The sequence below is a fragment of the Mustela lutreola genome, chromosome 4, assembly GCF_030435805.1.
Source record: "Mustela lutreola isolate mMusLut2 chromosome 4, mMusLut2.pri, whole genome shotgun sequence".
Lineage (NCBI taxonomy): Eukaryota > Metazoa > Chordata > Mammalia > Carnivora > Mustelidae > Mustela > Mustela lutreola.
This window is the reverse complement of record NC_081293.1, coordinates 84,713,363-84,732,768: the sequence shown is the minus strand read 5'-3', so window position 1 is coordinate 84,732,768 and position 19,406 is coordinate 84,713,363. Positions and strand designations below refer to the sequence as shown.

General features: G+C 39.5%; 1 protein-coding gene across 6 annotated transcripts in view; it reads right to left on the bottom strand.

Annotated features, from left to right (window-relative positions):
• Positions 1-19,406, bottom strand: part of ARID4B (AT-rich interaction domain 4B) — a 148,377-nt gene that overhangs the window by 4,166 nt on the left and 124,805 nt on the right. For 5 of the 6 annotated variants that reach the window (XM_059170408.1, XM_059170409.1, XM_059170411.1 and 2 more), the window contains 4 exons: positions 10,908-12,122; positions 7,088-7,201; positions 4,685-4,900; positions 3,208-3,354 (listed from right to left, as the gene is read on the bottom strand). In XM_059170408.1, the coding sequence (XP_059026391.1) occupies positions 3,208-3,354; positions 4,685-4,900; positions 7,088-7,201; positions 10,908-12,122 (1,692 nt within the window). Of the gene's footprint in view, positions 1-3,207; positions 3,355-4,684; positions 4,901-6,272; positions 6,429-7,087; positions 7,202-10,907; positions 12,123-19,406 lie in introns of those variants that run through there. The other variant, XR_009352696.1, reaches the window with a different exon arrangement.

The window sequence follows — 19,406 nt, the reverse complement described above, 5'->3', positions numbered from 1 at the left end:
CTTCCTTTGACAATGTTTCTGTAAATACTTCCTATATATTAACATTTAATTTCTTTTCAAATTGCTCCATAACCCAGACTTTCAGCCAGCACACAAATTAAAAAGCCTAGGGGCGCCTGGGTGGCTCAGTGGGTTGGGCCGTTGCCTTCAGCTCAGGTCATGATCCCAGGGTCCTGGGATCCAGCCCTGCATCAGGCTCTCTGCTCAGCAGGGAGCCTGCTTCCTCCTCTCTCTCTGCCTGCCTCTCTGCCTGCTTGTCATCTCTCTCAGTCAAATAAATAAATAAAAAATCTTTAAAAAAAAAAAAAGCCTAGACAAAAGACGGAGAGAGTTACAGGACTTATCGCAACAGCAAAGGAGAAAAGAAAGAATATTCATCTAAAGAAAAGGAAAATGAAAATCAAAGTGCTTCAGAGAATGGGAACAGTGGAAAAAGAGGAGAGTTAGGGAAGAAAATCGTAAGCTTGTCCCATCCCCCCACTTTTAATGTCCCCTTTTTGAATTTGCTACAAAACTACAAAATGTGACATTTTCCTAGGGTTCCCTTTCTCCTAGGGTCACCATCTCTACCTCCTCACCTCCCTACTCCATCTTCTGCTAAATCAGCTTTAATCCAGATTCTCCATCTCCAAAGCCCACAGTAAATGCTCTTGAAAAGGTCACTGGTGATTCCAACATTGACCAGTCACTAGTCACTTCACTGGCCTTTCAGACAAGATGACAACTCTTCACTTCCTCAACTCCTGGCCAGCTCCTCCTGGTTTTCTTCATTCAAGGCTGCTCCTCAAAGTCTTACTAGTTTGCTCTTCTCCCTCTCAGTCCTACTACTAAAAGTGGACTTGCCTCTGCTTTCCTTCGTTTGTACCCTAATTTCTTTACTAGGTGATGGCCTCAAGTACTGGGAGTTAATAAACCATCTGCAGTAACTACTGTGCTATAGCTATGCTTATGACTTAAAAATGATCTCTCTAGTCCTGTGTTCTCCCCTCAGCTACACACTTACACATGCCACCATCTACCTGACATCTCCACTTGGATGCCTTAAGGGCATTTCAAAAAGTGACATGGGAGGGGCACCTGGGTGGCTCAGTGGGTTAAACCTCCACCTTCGGCTCAGATCATGATCTCAGGATCCTGGGATAGAGCCATGCATCGGGCTCTCTGCTCAGTGGGGAGCTTGCTTCCCTTCCTCTCTCTCTGCCTGCTTGTGATCTGAATGTCAAATAAATAAGTAAAATCTTTAAAAAAAAAAAAAAAGGGACATGGCAAAGGGGCGCCTAGGTGGCTCAATCAGTTAAGCCTGACTTCAGCTTAGACTATGATCTCAGGGTCCTGGGATCTGAGCCCTTTGTTGAGCACTGCACTCAGCAGGGAATCTGCTTGTCCCTCTCCTTCTGCCATTCGCCCTACTCATACTCTCTCTCACTCTCAAATAAAAAAAAATCTAAAAAATAATAATAATAATAATAAGGCAACATGGTGAAAACGAAATGTCTGATCCTTTCTGTGTTCCCCAACCCACACTGGGGAGCCCACATCTTTTCTAGGTCTTCCTCATTTCCAATGTCAGCAGCAAGTAAGCCTTGTGTTCCAGCTGAAAAAACCTACAAGTCATCTCACTTCCTTTCTCCTCCACCTGCACCGAATCCATCAGCAAGCACTGTCAACCCAGCACTGACCACTCTCCATCTCTCCTGCAAGCATCCAGTCCAGGGTACTGTCACTTGCCCCCTGAAGCCACTGCAGTGGGATCCCTAACCAATACAGCTTGCCTTTACCGCTGCCCCTTTATTGTTTTTTTTTAAGACTTTATTTATTTATTTGACAGACAGAGATAACAACTAGGCAGAGATGCAGGCAGAGAGAGGGGAGGGAAGCAGGCTCCCCGCTGAGCAGAGAACCCGATGCGGGGCTCGATCCCAGGACACTTAGATCATGACCTAAGCCAAAGGCAGAGGCTTTAACCCACTGAGCCACCCAGGCACCCCCACCACTGCCCCTTTCGAGTCTGCTTTCAAAAACTACAGAGCATGTTGTTTCCCTGTTTAAAACTTTCAAATATGGGGCACCTGGGTGGCTCAGTAGGTTAAGCCTCTGCCTTCAGCTCAGGTTGTGGTCTGGGGGTCCTGGGATCAAGCCCTGAGTTGGGCTCTCTGCTCGGCGGGAAGCCTGCTCCTCCCCTACCCCCGCCTGCCTCTCTGCCTACTTGTGATCTCTCTCTGTCAAATAAATAAAATATTTTTTTAAAAAAACAACAAACTTTCAAATAGCTGTCCATCTCACTTAGAATAAAATCGAAACCCTTCACCCTTGCCTACCAGGCCCCACATGATTTGGCTTCTGCCTACCTAACTTGTGTCTCTACCACTTTCACCGCAGTGGTTTTCTTTCTGCTCCTGAAAAGCACCAAGTGTGTTCCCACCTTAGAACAGCTCTTCTCTATCTGGAGTGATTTTGCCCTCTAGAGGATATCTGAAAAACGTCTGGAGACATTGGCTGTCATGACTGTGGACTACTGGCGTCCAGTAGGTGGAGGCCAGGGATGCTGCTAAACCCATCCCAAAGTGCACGAAACAGTCCCCACAGCAAAGAATTATCTGGCCCAAAATGTCAACAATTCCAAGTTTAAGAATCTCTACCTTAGGAAATAATCTGCTGTATCTTAGGTAATATAGGATTCTTTCACAGAATGAATTGTGTCTCTCCAAATTTCTATGTTGAAGCCCTAACTTCCAGTGTGACAGTATTTGGAGATAGCAATACATTTCCTGTTGTTTAAGACCCCAGTCTGTGGTACTTTGTAATGGTAGTCCTGGTAGACCAAGAGAACCTCTTTACCCTCAGATTTAACTTCTCTCACTTTCTCTGGTCATTAAGGTCTCAATAAAAAGGTCTTGACCATTGGTAATCTAACACAACCCACCCAATCCCTCCCTTAACATTAATATCTCCCCAGTGCTGTTCATGATCTGAAATCTCATTTGGGTTTTTTATTGTTTTGTTTTGTTTTAAGGCAGATTATAAACTCCACGAAATTGAACACTGTGATTTAAGATAATTTTTTCTCTTTAAATAACTTTTTCCATTTTATAGATGAGGAAAATAATGCAGAGCAATTAAAGAACCTGCCCAAAGATACACAGAAATACACACACATAAGTCTAACTGCAGTCAGAAACTGCTTGTTTAAGTAAGACCAACACTTACTTTCTCTCTCTTTCTTCTTTAAACGCTTTCTCCTCCGATCAATGGAAGCTACTTCAGATTTTAATGACAGATAATGTTTTCTGATTTCCTGAAGTTTTTCTTGAAGAATTGTGATACGTTCAGCACTTGTCATATTTTCCAGGTCCGCTGTGAATTTAAAACTTTCATCATTATGTATTTTTGAACAAAATCATAGAAAAAATCATAGAAAACATATAGTATGGTTGTAGAAAAATATCAAATAAACTACAAAATAAGGCTTGTGGGTATTTGTTTTCTGAGATTTTTTTTCTTCCTAGCGTAAAACAACATAAAAAGCCATGCCTATATAAGGACGCCTGGCTGGCTCAGCCAGTTGAGCAAGTGATTCTTGATCTCGGGTAATGGGTTTCAAGCCCCACGATGGGTGTAGACATTACTTAAAAATCTTTTAAAAAGGCAGGGGGGGAGCGCCTGGGTGACTCAGTTGGTTAAGCCACTGCCTTCAGCTCAGGTCGTGATCCTGGAGTCCCGGGATAGAGTCCCGTATTGGGCTCCCAGCTCCACAGGGAGTCTGCTTGTCCCTCTGACCTTCTCCCCTTCTCATGTTCTCTTCTCACTCTCTCTCAAATAAATAATCTTTTTTAAAAAATCTTAAAAACAAAGAAAAGAAAAGAAAAGAAAGGAAAGGAAAATCCATGTCTATATATGCCTGGTACATAATACATGCATGGTTTACCTGTTGAAAGAATGAGTGTGTAGAATTGTAAACCTTAGGACCTAAACAAGTATGCTAAAAGTTCCATATTCATATACAGTATCACCACAATAGATCACTAAAAATCATACTTAGAAATAAAACTAGAAAGACAACAAAATATTGAAATCATAATAAAGTTCTGAATGTCCGGTCTGCAGGTAAATTTTTCTCTTCTGGCCCCCTTTTGTCCTCTTTTTAGATTTTTATGAGTATGTATAACTTTTTTTAATGTTTAACTTTTAAATTGTAGGAAAATTTTTAAAAGCCCTAAAAAGCAGTTTTCAAATTCCTAAGAATATCTCTGTATGTGAGAAACTCTGGGGTAATCTTTTTCAAAAAGTTTTTAATTATGGAGATCTTTCATATAAACAAAAGTATGCAGAATAATAATGTAGTCCCACATACCATTATCTGGCTTCAGTGACTAGCAATTCATGGCAAATCTTGTCTCATTTACACCTCATCGACTCCCACCCCCAAGAGAGATTATTTTAAAGCAAATTTCTAACATCCTATCATAAGTATCTAGTTAATGTTGGTATTTGCCTGAATTGCCTTGAAATTTTTCTTTTAGGAACTTGTTCATTCCAATCAAGATCCACGTAAGCTCTTTACTACTGCAATTGGTTATGATGTGTCAAGTTTGGTTACAACCTCTTTTTTAGGGTAATTTAGCCTCAGGAATTACCAGGCTGCAGATTCTTCCTCTTAACTGTTAGTTTACTAAATGTCACTTACACATCTGAAAACTCCATTTGTAAACTTTGGGTAATCGATTACTGGGTTCCTTGAGATCAGGATCCTTATCTCCATTCTTTCCACATTTTCCTGGGGACTGTGTCCTTGCAGGAGATTTGGTACTGTGAGACTTCATTCCGGTGGAAACTGATTTGACTGATTGAGTCTTAGTTACACTTTCCCCAGCAGAAAGTTCTTCACTATCACTACTGTTTGCTGAAAGAAAAATTAAAAGAAAAGCATGAGTAAACAGAAAAGTAACAAAAAATTTTCACTGATTTTAGTAAACAATATAAAATTAACCATATGAATTTATTACTAAAGTAAATAACTTGCTTTATAGACCCTGCCTAGATCCTGGAAAGTCATCATATACAAATATAGTACCATCTCAGTTAAGAAAAACAAAACCAGAACCAAAAAATTCTTCTTACCTGAATTGCCAATAATTTAAAAAAAAAAAAAAATTCAAACTAATCTTCCATTATACCTGGTAGACTGTCAAATGTATCATAATTATGTACTGGAATGGCTTTTTAGTCTATCATGTTACTATTTATATAGCATTTTTTTAAATGACCCATTATAAGAATTTAAATTTAATATTTTAGGTTGTATACAGATCATGTTCACATAACATTTTTTCTACTCCTCTGGCCATAAGGACACAATGATGGAAAATCATGAAATTCGATAAAAAATTCTTTGGGTTTCCAAACTCTAAACTTTGATGTGTACAATGATTTTTTTCAAGTTACTCCTACATCATAGCTTTTAACTAAAATAAGCCATCAGTTCAACGCTGCTAAATATATTTGGTATGAAGATTTCACGAATCTATGTAAAAACTACGTTACATCTGCCTCTGCTGAGTAAAGCCTCAGTCCTCCAACAGAAACGGTTAACCTTGCCAGTTTACCATGTGAACAGGTGATGGGATTGATAGTTCCATGAATTACCGCTTTCTGGATACAAAGTATTATCTGTGATTCCATGAGTTGGTTCCACTTTACTAAATTATTCTCAGAAAATGGTTTCCTTATTCTGATTTACCAAGCCCAATGATGAAAATGGAAAAATACAATTAACTATAACTGCTACAGAATAGTCACAGAATACAATCAAATGTAACTGTTGTACCTCAAAATTATAGGAATACATTAACTGACTTATTGAAGATGAGCCCTTTTAGGAAATGTCATTTAAATGGTAAAGTCTTGAAGACAAAAGTATCACTTTCAGTGTCGGTTACTCCAAGTAACTGATGATCAATGTGGCACTATTTATTCTTTAACAGCTACCCCCCAAAAAAGCACAGTCAGGCTCTCAAAGCCTGAAAAGCATTTAGATAGAAAAGGTACACAGCAACTCCTCCCACTGTGGCGCTTGGAGAATGAAGCAACTCCACCACTCCTTTACACACACCTTAAGTGAACCCCTCCCAATCCCACCACTGCTGCTCTGGAACCCCTGGCAAGCTAAGCCACCCAAGGCTTGGCCCCACTCTGATGCAGTGGTCTGCCTCAGCCTGGCTTTCATGGCCTTGCTGAGCACAGCCGCCCGGGGCCCCGAGGGACGCCATATTCACCGCCTGGAAGTCATATGGGCTCAGCAGAAGCTCGGGGAGCTGGCCGCATAACCCTTTTCTGCACTGAAGTGCAGCCAAGCCGGCCGATAGCAAAGGTCAGGCAGTGGAGGTGGCAGGAGTCTCCTGGAAGAGCAGCAGGAGGTCAGTGTGGGGCACCTGAAAAAAAATTCTTTACATATTTTCTGCTTCTCACTTTGTCTACAAAAGAGAGATAAAATGTGCAGCTCTCAGGAGAAATACAGTATATAAATTCCTGTTGGTCAACAAACAGAGCCATTACTAAAGTTAAGTCTTTAGTACCGTATATAGCTGCTTTTGGGACACACAGTTTGGAGTACCAAAGATAAAAGTAATAGACTGGAGTTGTTGGAATTACAGCTCTAAAGCTATCTTGATTATTCTCTTCCAGTCTCATTTTGCCTTGAAGAGTTACAAAGCAATCAATGTCACTGTAATAAAAATAATATATAATTGAAACACTTTCAATTATATATAGCACATATAATGGCAAGTGGAAAGAACTGTGGGACATAAAACTAACAAAGATGTTGAGCTTATATTATATTGGCTATTATTTTAAAAAGAATTACCTGATCATTCATCAGCAATCAATACCACTGCTGAATATCAACACCAAACTGCTTAATCCTAGAATTTACCTAGGATCAGAAGACTTCTGTGTGACTTTTTTGAAGGCAGAGACAAAATCAAAATATTTAACTATCCCATATCCTGAATACCCTTTCCTTTAGGGGGGGGAAAAAACATATCCGCCATTATTTTTATATTTAAATAATGAGAGGTTTCACACTTACTGCCTTTTCCCTTTTTTTTGTTGTTTACCACTGTTGCTTTATGGCTTCGTTTCTGCTTTTTTGATGAACTTCCTCCTCCCTGAGATTCTTTCACTCTTTTCTGACCTGTACAGGCTACAATGGGAAAGAAATTATTAAGTAACACAAAATAAAATCAAGCTTTTATAGGTATAAATTCCACATTTAGAAGCATAGAACAATTCTGAAACTATGCATGTTCTTTATGAGATTTATAAATTCTCACATAAATTACTGTAATTTTAAAATAAATTATCATTAATGAACTGAATTACTGCACACAATAAAGGAGTTTTAAAAAAGCAAATAAAGTATGCACATCCTTCTTAGAAAAATGAGGTGTAAACCATAAATAGTTCTCAATTTAGTACGGGAGCTTATGAGTCTAGTAATTCAAAAATAGGTAAATGCTGAAAATAAAAACTGAAATTTGTTAAAATTCAATAAAACCAAAATAAATATTAAGATTTAATTAAAGGTAAAATATTGATATACCTTATAATGATATTAATATAATTTTAAAATGATACCATATTTTTTTTTTTTAAGATTTTATTTATTTATTTGACAGAGAGAAATCACAAGTAGGCAGAGAGGCAGGCAGAGAGAGAGAGAGGGAAGCAGGCTCCCTGCTGAGCAGAGAGCCCGATGCGGGACTCGATCCCAGGACCCTGAGATCATGACCTGAGCCGAAGGCAGCGGCTTAACCCACTGAGCCACCCAGGCGCCCCTAAAATGATACCATATTAATGGGATAAATTTTAGCAGTAATTCACACTTAGTTATTTTACCAATTTATTTATTCCAACAATAACTTCACTGCCAGAGCACTGGTTAACGCATATACCATTTACAAATCCAGCATAGTAATTCTAAGAAACGTTTCATCTTCTTCTTAGGAAACTATCATAAATGTCTCTCTTTTCTTCAAAGACTAGCCCACATCCTACATCTTCACTAAGACCTTTCTTGATGGCCAGGCTTTCATGGCTTAACCACTACTCCCAATGGTAGTTTCAGTTCATTTTTCTATACTATTAACTTGGTCCTCAACATCTGCTATGTTTCTGTGTATTTCTAATTACATGTGTCGTCTACCAGACTTCTTCAGAGATTAGGAAAGTCCCATCTCTACTCAATACAATGTCGGATACTGTAATGACATGATATAAGTATGATTAAAAAATTATGTCATGTTTGCTACAAGAAATATTTCTTAGTCCTGCTACCAATGATAAAATCAGTCTTGAGCATACAAGAAGACATGGCTTCCTTGGTCAAAAATGGAATAGGTTATTGACTATTTTGTTTGCAACTTCCTAGACAGTTTTTTAATTACACCTTACTGATAACTCTTCCTAATGCTATTTTAAAATCACAATTTAAATGAAACATAAAGAAGGTGATGAGGATGATGACTATATTGAAGCAGAGAGTCTTAAAAATAGTTGCCAGAATTCTCCCTAAAAGAGTATTAATTCTGAAGCTTTTAGCTGCAAGAAATAGAAAGCTTAATGTAAGCTAATTGGAGGGAATCCTAAATCTAAATTGTAAAAATTACATTTTTTACTTTTGATATATGTGAATTCTCCGGTATTAGTAGACAAATTTCTTAAAATGAGGCCATACGAAATAAATGCTTAAGAATTTATTTCTAGGGGCACCTGGGTGGCTCAGAGGGTTAAGCCTCTGCCTTTGGTCAGGTCATTATCTCAGGGTCCTGGGATCAAGTCCCCTCTCCGGCTCTCTGCTCGGCAGGGAGCCTGCTTCCCCTTCTTTCTCTGCCTGCCTCTCTGCCTACTTGTGATCTCTGTTAGTTAAATAAATAAATAAAACCTTTTAAAAGAGAGAGAGAGAATTTATTTCTAAAGAGAGATCAATTCTAAAAATATTGTATGTTTTGATCTGATAGAGCAGATGGTCTCTATTACCCTAAATCTGGGAGTATTCTTCAAGCTGAATGTTTTTTAACCTAGTCAAGATTAAGATTCTAAAGGGCAGTGCTAACTTAGTCTATCAGAAGATAAGCTCTTGTATCTCTTCATGGCACACATACTGTATGTAGCTATATGAATGTGAAAACACAATGAAGATCCCAACTGAACTGCAACTATATTTTTTACTTAATATTTATTTTTTAAAAAGAATGTTTTAAGTCAAGATTTGTGGGACAATGTTATACCAATTATATCTCAGTAAAGCTGAAGAAAGAGATAAAGGAAAAAAATATTTGTGTGAGAAAACCTGGAATTAATTCATTTGATCTCTATCACATCTCCTTAAGCTCAGCTAAAAACATAAGTCTAGCACAATAACAACTGTATGTTATAGAAAATACATATCCTATCTTTACAACAGAAAACTATGTTTCTTTTTTTTTTTTTTTAAGATTTTTATTATTTATTTGACAGAGAGAGATCACAAGTAGGCAGAGAGAGAGAGGAGAAGGAAGCAGGCTCTCCGCTGAGCAGAGAGCCCGATGCGGGACCCGATCCCAGGACCCTGAGATCATGACCTGAGCCGAAGGCAGTGGCTTAACCCACTGAGCCACCCAGGCGCCCAGAAAACTATGTTTCGAAGCCAAGTGTCAGCGTATGTTATATTCATTTGAGGACACCACAGAAGTGGTTTATAAGAAAAATGATGACAGAAGAATAGCCATGGCAAAATCAAAAGGCACTAACACTTTTGGGAAGTACTAATTTGAATTTCCACCTTTATATATAATGATATAAGTATGATTAAAAAATTATGTCATGTTTGCTACAAGAAATATTTCTTAGTCCTGCTACCAATGATAAAATCAGTCTTGAGCATACAAGAAGACATGGCTTCCTTGGTCAAAAATGGAATAGGTTATTGACTATTTTGTTTGCAACTTCCTAGACAGTTTTTTAATTACACCTTACTGATAACTCTTCCTAATGCTATTTATTTATTTATTTATTTATTTATTTATTTTATTTTATTTTTTTTAAAGATTTTATTTATTTATTTGACAGAGAGAGACCACAAGTAGGCAGAGAGGCAGGCAGAGAGAGAGAGAGGGAAGCAGGCTCCCCGCTGAGCAGAGAGCCCGATGCGGGACTCGATCCCAGGACCCTGAGATCATGACCTGAGCCGAAGGCAGTGGCCTAACCCACTGAGCCACCCAGGCGCCCCCCTAATGCTATTTAATGCTAATTAACAATTGCATGGAAAATCAAATTAGTATTACTGTAGGTTATTAACATACACAATGGTCCTTCAATCTGGAAGCTATGCATCTAAGAAAGCATCAAATTCCTTTACAAACTCACACAAGTTAGTCAGGCTTGAAAATCAGTTTGACACGGTTGTCTGAGGAAAGCAGTGCCTGGACAGTTGGTTGCTCCAAACCCCTACATACAGTATTTGGTTAAGGGTGGAGGGGTCTGTCAATAAATCAAAATGTTTGTGAGAAACTGCACATTACAATTACAAAACAACGTTACAGAAATATATTTAAGCTGCTCATGCCGTACAGTCAACCAGTGTATAATGAGTCTTCAGAAAGGTCTGGATTTGGAACGGGGGCACTTCCAGCACGTGTCCTGGTCCACTATGGAATGTAACAGCTCAAGCAAAGGACATTAAATCCTCAAGCTTTTAAACTCATTCACTATTCACTGACTCAAATTACCCTCCAAATTTTCATGTTCATCATGTTCACACAAGGACCTAAGTTCAACACCTCACGTTCTAACGAGAGATACCATGAAGCCAGTGAAAATGCAAGGAGGGAAACCTCCGAAGCAGGCGGTGTGCATCTGCCGCGCCTCACCTTTGTCGGGATGTTCCGGCTCTGGCTGATTACTACTGCTGGAGCTCACGCTCGCGTCGCAGCCTGCCGGGGAGCTGTTCCCTTCTGACTGGAGGTCCTGGAGCTCCCCTGCCACGCTCTCCACCTCGACTGTGCTGTCCGTTTCACTCTTGATGCTTCGAACCTCCTCCTGGTTTGGAGCCAGTGGTTCTGCGACCATCACAGAAGACGGCTGCCGACCAGCTTCTGTCACAGTGACCGAGGAAGGTGACTCAGGGGTGGTAGGTGGGGTGTTCAGCACTGAATTGCTGCCACTACTAGGAAATTCTGCTTTTTTGTCACTGATCTCCACTGGCTTTTCCTCGGCAGGTTTACTGTCAGCGCCCGCTGGAGGCGGGGTTTCGAGCTCGGCACCGGGTGAGCCACTTTCCTCCTCCGCCACAGGCTGCAGGGAACCCTCTGCAGGACCCTCTTCTGGGGCAGGATGGGGCGGGGAGGCTGCCGCCTCCGTGTCCGAGTCTGAAAACAGCTCCTTCAGTGTTTTTTTAGGCCACTGTCCCTGAATGCTTGACCAGACGTCTTTGCGATCTTTAGCTCTGCTGTTCTGAAGTCTTTCGTCAGAGTTATTCAAAAGTTTTATCCTTTTTTCTGCCACCTCCGAAAATCCGGAATAGAAACCAGTTGTCCGTAGAGATTTTCTCTTTTCCTCCAAACCGTTATATTTCTTAGTTGGCGTCAACTTCGTTTTTGATTTTTCTTCTTCCTCTTCATCTGAAGAGCTGTTACTACTGTTTTCTAGGCAAAGCGATTCTTTGTTCTTGGCCTTATCTTCCTTCTTACCAGGTGATCCACTTTTTAAACACTCCTCTGTGTTGCAATACCTTCTCTTACCACGTTTGACTTGTGGCTTTGAAGATTTCTCTGTGGTGTCCTTCTTAATATCCTTTCTCTTTTTTGTGATTTCATCTTCTTCTTCATAATCAGTATCTTCAGATAATCCTTCCATATCTTTTCTTAATCTTTCTGGGGATTTTGACACTGGTTTGGATATTACCAAATCTGCATGGATTTTGTTTTCTTCTAGCAAAGATGAACTGTTCTGTTCCTCTTTTGCAAGAAGATCATTTCTGGTGTGGGTTAAATGATCAATCTTCGAGTCTTCTCTGCCACGGTTATCCAGGTCTTGAGCACCTGTCTCACCCTCCTGCTCACTGTCTTCAGCAGAACTTTCAGAAGCTAGAAAATAAGAAGAAAGACTAATGAGTTTGTCTAGCCATGTCTTCTCTGTGCAAATTATACATTAGCCCCTGTGGTTACAGCCATCTTAGGTTGCTAGGTTTTATCTCCATTTTGCAGGTGAGAAAATGGGAGTTTGGGAGAGGGAAGATACTCACACGAAGACGGTAATGTTTTATACTGGGACAGTGGCAGTCACTGTCCCAGTGACAGTAGAAACAGTAGTCACTGTCCACAGTGACAGTAGAAACACTACTATATACTTTTGCCAAAACACATCAAATTATAAACATAAAAGTTGTGAATTTTATTGTTTCTAAGTTATACCTCAATAAACCTGATCATAAAAAAGAAACTTCTCAATTTTCTGAGTAGCACATAATAACGCAGTCAGAACGCAGTCCCAGATCCAGGTAATTCTAACTTCAAGTCCGTATTCTTATGAAATTGTAGGCTTCACTTTCAGTGTAGCAATGATTATTCAAAGATTTGTGAACAATGCATTTCCACGAAGTTTTAAAGAACGACACAAGTAGCCTAAGTAACTGATACCTTATGTAAAAATAATTACATAATTTTTTAAGATTTTATTTATATATATGATATATAAATAATTTATATATCACATATAAATAAATAATATATAAATAATAAATAATATTAATAAATATATAATAAATAAAAATAAATAATATATAAATAATTTATGTATCATATATATAAATAATGAGAGAGAGAGAAAGAGACAACGAGAGAGTATGAGAAGGAGGAGAGGGAGAAGAGAAGCAGGCTCCCTGCTAGCAGGGAGCCCGATGTGGGATTCCTGGGATCATGACCTGAGCCAAAGGCAGACACTTAACTGAGCCACCCAGGAACCCAAAAGTGACATTTTAAAAGAATTTTTATCTTCTTTTTTAAGATTTTATTTTTATTTATTTGAGAGCAAGACAAGATAGTGAGAGAGATAGAGGGAGCATTGAGCAGGCAGGAGAAGGAGAAGCAGGCATCCTGCTGAGCAGAGCAGAGTGTCCGATGGGGGACTTGATCCCAGAACCCTGGGTTCATGACCTGAGCTGTAAGCAGAAACTTAACCCAACTGAGTCACCCAGGTGCCCCTAAATTTATTTCTTAAAAATTGATTTTAGTAAATGAATTCAATTAAGTATAAAAAATAATTGCCAGGGGGCTTGGGTGGCTCAGTTAGTTGAGTGTCCGACCCATGGTTTCGATTCAGGTCATGATGTCACAGACCCTGGGCTGAAGCCCTGTGTTGTCGGGCTCCACACTCAGCAGGGAGTCAGCTGGACTTTCTCTCTCCCTCTGCCCCTCCCTACCACTTGATGCACTGTCTCAAAATAAATAAATAAATCTTTAAAAATAATAATTGCCTTTGCTATGACTTTAATATAACATTTACTGAGAAAATGCTACATGCCAGACACTTTGATATGCTTTGTACAGATTGTCTGATTCTTCACAACAATCCTATGAGGGGCATGTTATTATAATCCCATTTTATAGTTTAGGAGACTGGGATTTAGAGAGGTAAGCCAAGCCAAAGAGCTAGTAAAAGTCGAGATGAAATCCAAACTGAAGTCATTTGACTCCAGAATTTAGAACTGTAATTACAAAACTATACATGTTCTTTAGCTAAGTTTCCTAAAAGTAAAGAATAACTGACACAATAATAACAATTAAAAACATTTAAACTTTTCTGTATAACTGAATTTTTTTAAACTGGTAACAAAGCAGCGTGTCTATGACTACAAACAAATGTACACTCACACTAGAGAACCAACAGCTCTTTTTCTTTCTCTCTCAGCCTACAAAGTCTCAATTCTATTTTTTCAGTTACTATATTATTAAAAGATGGTAATAGTAACTATTTGTTTAATTAGAAGTTCAGCCTGCACTGAACAGTGAGGATGTTTTCTTATTAATTCTTATTAATACTCCCACTTCCAGGCGTCTGGGTGGCTCAGTGGGTTAAGCCTCTGTCATCAGCTTAGGTCATGATCTCAGGGATTGAGCCCCACATCTGGGCTCTCTGCTCAGTAGGTAGCCTGTTTCCCCCCTCTCTCTCTGCCTGCCTCTCTGCCTACTTGTGATCTCTCTGTCAAATAATTAAATTCTTTAAGAAACTTACTCCTATTTCCCAACATAATTTCTATATATAGTTATCTTTAGTTAATTAAATATGCTATTTGTAATGTATATAAATGTGGTTCACTGCAGAAGTAGCACACTTAATAAACTCCTTTCTTATAGAGCCATTTATTTTTCCAAGTTTCCAAAAGTCCTTTTTTCTACATTATGTCTTCCTTTTGTAGGCCTTTCACATTTATTTCTCTTTTTTTAAAGATTTACTAAGCAGTGAGACAGCATGAGAAAAGGAGAGGGAGAGGGAGAAGCAGACTCCCCACTGGGCAGGGAGCCTGACAGAGGGCTCGATTCCAAGACCCTGAGTTCATGAACCGAGCCAAAGGCAGCCGCTCAACTAACTGAGCCACCCAGGTGCACCTTTTCACATTTATTTCAACTGCTCCGTAAAGTCAAGCACTCCATCCAGTTCCTTATTCAGCAAATCTCTCTGTCCTAAAGGCCGACTTTCTACTCCATCTAGCTGGCTGCTCTCTGGGTCTGCTCTAACAGCCATCGTCCTAGGAATTCCCTTCACTGCTTTCTCTTGACAGAGACCCACTGTTAAGTGAAATGCCCATCTTCCCCCTTCTTGGTTTCTTCCCATATATGTTGGAGCACATCATCTAGTACTTTCCTGAAAAAGGCACAGAGGAGATATTCTTTGTCTACATGTCTAAATACATCCTAACCCTCAAACTTCATTGTTTTATGGATAGTTTAACCAGGTATGGAATTCCAAGTTGAAAATTATTTCCCTTCAAAATTTTGAAAGTACTTTGCTTGTAAGTGTTAAAAACTCTACTGTCATTTGTCTTTTCATCTTAAGTGGTGGTTTTTATTCCTGGTGTTTTAAAATTTCATAATAATGCACTGGGGCATGGCTCCTTCTTCACTGGTTTTTCAGGTGTCTGATGGGCTCTTTCAATATAAAGATTCAAAGTCCTGGGGCGCCTGGGTGGTACAGTTGGTTAAGCATCTGTCTTCAGTTCAGGCTCGGGTCATCATCCTGGGAATTGAGCCCCACATTTGGCTCACTGCTCATCAGGGAGTCTGCTTTTCCCTTTCTCCCTCTCCCTTGTGTCACCTCCACCTTGCCAGCTGGTGCTCTCTCTCACACACACACATTTTCTCAAATAAATTAATAAAATCGTCAAAAAATAAAAATAAATATTCCAGTCAGTTCTCCAGATTTTTCTTCTTTTAGTTACTCGGTAATTTCTACACCCACCTAAGGATTATTCCAGAACGACCCTAGTGATTAATATGTATACGGGGGGTGGGGAGACTACACCACTGTATATATACAGCACTCACTAAGGAGAGAGCGAACATAAGAACAAGCATGATATATAATATATAATATGTATAATAATAAATAATAATCACTAAGATATGAGGTATAAAGCAACAAATCAATAATATAATTGTGAGACAGTTCATAAGAAAACCCTGAGTTTTTTTCTTGTTCAGTTTTCCTAAAACCAATTGCTTTTTATAGTTACACGTAACCAGAAATGCTGTTTCCGTGGCTTCTTGATTCCTCAGGCTGACCGATTCTAACAGTAATGCTAGTGTCTCTCTCCCCATTATAAAAAAACAAAGATATAAACATGTAAGTATACTCTAACAACAGTGGTATGTGTGGTTGTTAATTTCTTCCCCTCTAATTTCACTATTCCTAGAATAATACTCGATATCACTCATCTCCTAACATTTCCATCACTGCTTCCTTATACTTTCTGGAAGTTTTCCTCAAATTTAAACTATGCTTTATTTTTTTTATTTTTTTATTTTTAAAATTTTATTTATTTTATTTGACAGAGAGAGAGATCACAAGTAGGCAGAGAGGCAGGCAGAGACAGAGGGGGAAGCAGGCTCCCTGCTGAACAGAGAGCCCGATGCGGGACTCGATCCCAGGACACTGAGAGATCATGACCTGAGCCGAAGGCAGTGGCTTAATCCACTGAGCCACCCAGGCGCCCCAAACTATGCTTTATTGAAGTATAGTTTCAATTTTTATTTCCAAGTTTTTCTTCTTCTTTGTTCCCTTTTCACATTATACTGTTCTTGTTTTATAGATGCTTATGGGTTCTCTGAGATTAATAATAACCAGAGATAATTTAATAGTTTATGTTTGTTACCTTCATTACCTCTCTCCTCAAGGGTCATTTCTTCTGTTGTAGTTTCAATCTTTTATGCTGGAGCTTTCCTTGATTACTCACACTGAAGGATGACCTACTAAAACTCGACTGTGTTGGTAGAGTTTATTAACGGAAAAACTGTCCATTTGGTGATTAATCAGGAATCTAGCTTACTTAGGGGATCTCTGGTACTAAAATGTGGAAGAGTACTCTCTAGATGGGCACCTGGTTGTCTCTCAGTGGGTTAAGCCTCTGCCTTCAGAAGGCTCAGGTCACGTTCTCAGGATCCTGGGATAGAGCCCCATGTCGAGCTCTGCTCAGCAGAGCTTTCCCCTCTCTCTCTGCCTGCCTCTCTGCCTACTTGTCATTTCTGTCAAATAAATAAATAAAACTTAAAAAAAAAAAAAAGAGTACTCTCTATAGAGACATTCAATTTCTCCACAGAATTTCGACCATCACCCACTCTCTTGTTCTGTTCCCAGCCCATTTCACACCAAGGGGAAAGACTCCTAGCTGTCTGTGTTCTACACTTTTGAGTGGTCTCCCATTTTTTAAAAAATTTTATTCATTTATTTGAGAGAGGGAGAGAGGGAGAGCACAGGGTAAGGGGCAGAGGGAAAAGCAGACTCCAGTCCAAGAAGTGAGTCTGACGGAGGGTTCGATCCCAGGACCTTGGGATCATGACCTGAGCTGAAGGCAGAATGCTTAAATGACAAAGGCACCCAGGTGCCCCTCACATTATTTTCCTTAAATATACATCTAGGGGTGCCTGGGTGGCTCAGTGGGTTAAAGCCTCTGCCTTCGGCTCAGGTCATGATCCCAGGGTCCTGGGATCAAGCCCCACATCGGGCTCTCTGCTCAGCAGGGAGCCTGCTTCCTCCTCTCTCTCTCTCTCTGCCTGCTTCTTTGCCTATTTGTGATCTCTGTCTGTCAAATAAATAAATAAAATCTTAAAAAAAAATAAAAAAATAAATATACATCTACATATACATATACACATGCATTCATAGCAACAATCATTTTTTAATTGGAAAGAATCTGAAATGTCTTGACCTTGAGCTATAGCCAAATCTAAAATAAACTAGAATTTACCACAGAAAAGGGAAAATATGAAGAGTATCTGAAATGTTATAAATATGCCAATGTGATGCTCACTGTTGAATTATGCATAATAGGAAAAATAATTGAAATAACCTAAATATCTTTATCAAAAACTTTTAAAAAATATTTTGAGAGAGAGCGTGAGCAGTGAGGAGGAGCAGAGGAAGAGGGAGAAGGAGACTCGCCGCTGAGCAAGGAGATGGATGTGGGACTTGAGCCCAGGACCCCAGGAACATGACCTGGGCTGAAGGCAGATGCTTACCCTACTGGGCCACCCAGGTGCCCTATCAAGAGCTAATTAAACAAATTATGATGCAGCTATTCCACAGTATGAATGTGCTGATACAGAAAGATTTATTCATTATACTATACAGAGCCCTGCCCCAAAAGATGGGGTTTGTAGTGTCAATGATAAAATATCATAATCGTATATATGTGTTATTTGGGGATATATGATATATATTTATTTTATATAACATATCAATATATGAACAATTATACATTACACACATCTATCATATATATGGTATGTTAATACTATTTCTGAAATAATATAGCAACAAAAATGGGGACAATGACAATAGCAACAGAATTTACAAGCCAAAAAGCAGATGAATGAGAGTAAACAGACCCAAGAAAGACAACCTTTTTCTCAAGTGAGCAGTGAATGGGGCTGAGAATAAAACCAGTCTGCCAGAGACTCAGGGATAACTAGCTATACCATGTACCTATGAAAATAAGCCCAAAATAAGAAGCATTAGGTGAACATTATCTGAAAAGCATTTAGGGCGCCTGGGTGGCTCAGTCAGTTAAGTTTCTACCTTAGGCTCAGGTTATGATCCTGGGATCCTGGGATCACGCCCCATATGGTCAAGCTCCCTGCTCAGCAGGAGTCTGCTTCTCTGTCTGCCTCTGCCCTCCCCCTGGCTTGTGTGCTCTCTCTCTCTCCGGCTCACTCTCTCTCTCCCTCTCAAATAAATAAATAAAATTTTTGAAAGAAAAAGTATTTACATTCCTAGATCCTCACTCCCACTGCCATTTGCTAGGTGACTTCTCTTCTGGAAGTTTATTCTCTGAAGATGGTAAGACAGAGTTCTTGGCCTAGGCAATGCTAAGAACTATTGAAGGCATAGGTATAGGTGTGATGCTGAAGTCAGTGAAGTCAGGGAGCTAAAAATGCTAAGGCACCCATGGGTAGCCCAGTTGGTTAAGTGTCCAACTCTTGATCTTAGCTCAGGTCTTGACCTCCGGCTCGTAAGTTGATGCCTGGTGTTGGGCTCCATGCTAGGTGTGGAGTCTACTTAAAAAAAAAAAAAAAAAATGCTAAGAACTTCCCCTCTTCCCTTTCTTATTCCTCAACTGGATAGCCATTCTTTTACCCTCCAGTCAAGACTAGAAGACTCCTCTCTTTAGAATGCAACTAGTCTAAGAAAAAGACCTAAAGATCTGACAGTAGTCCTCTCCAAAAAATGACCCACCCAGAACACCCTACAGTGAAACTCAAAGTTGATCTGTCCCAATCATGTGCTCAAGATTCCTAATCGGGAGAAGACAGCCAAGGAAAAAGTCCTTCATAAGGAAGAGATCAAAACAATAAAGCAGGAAAAAACAAATTGGAAGTAAGAACCCATGCAAAAGAAGAACAAACACAAATAACATTCTTTGGAAAGGGCAAAGACAGAAAGATAAGATGTTGTACCCATCTTAAAAGAACAGAAATGGTACGAGACCATATAGAAAATAAAGAGCTCTTGAAAATTAAAAGCACTACAGCTGTCACTAAGCATTAGAGCAGTAAATTAATAGTCAATAAAAGGCTCAGTTGGTTAAGCAGCTGCCTTCGGCTGAGGTCATGATCCCAGCGTCCTGGGATTGAGCTCCGCATCAGGTGCCCTGCTCG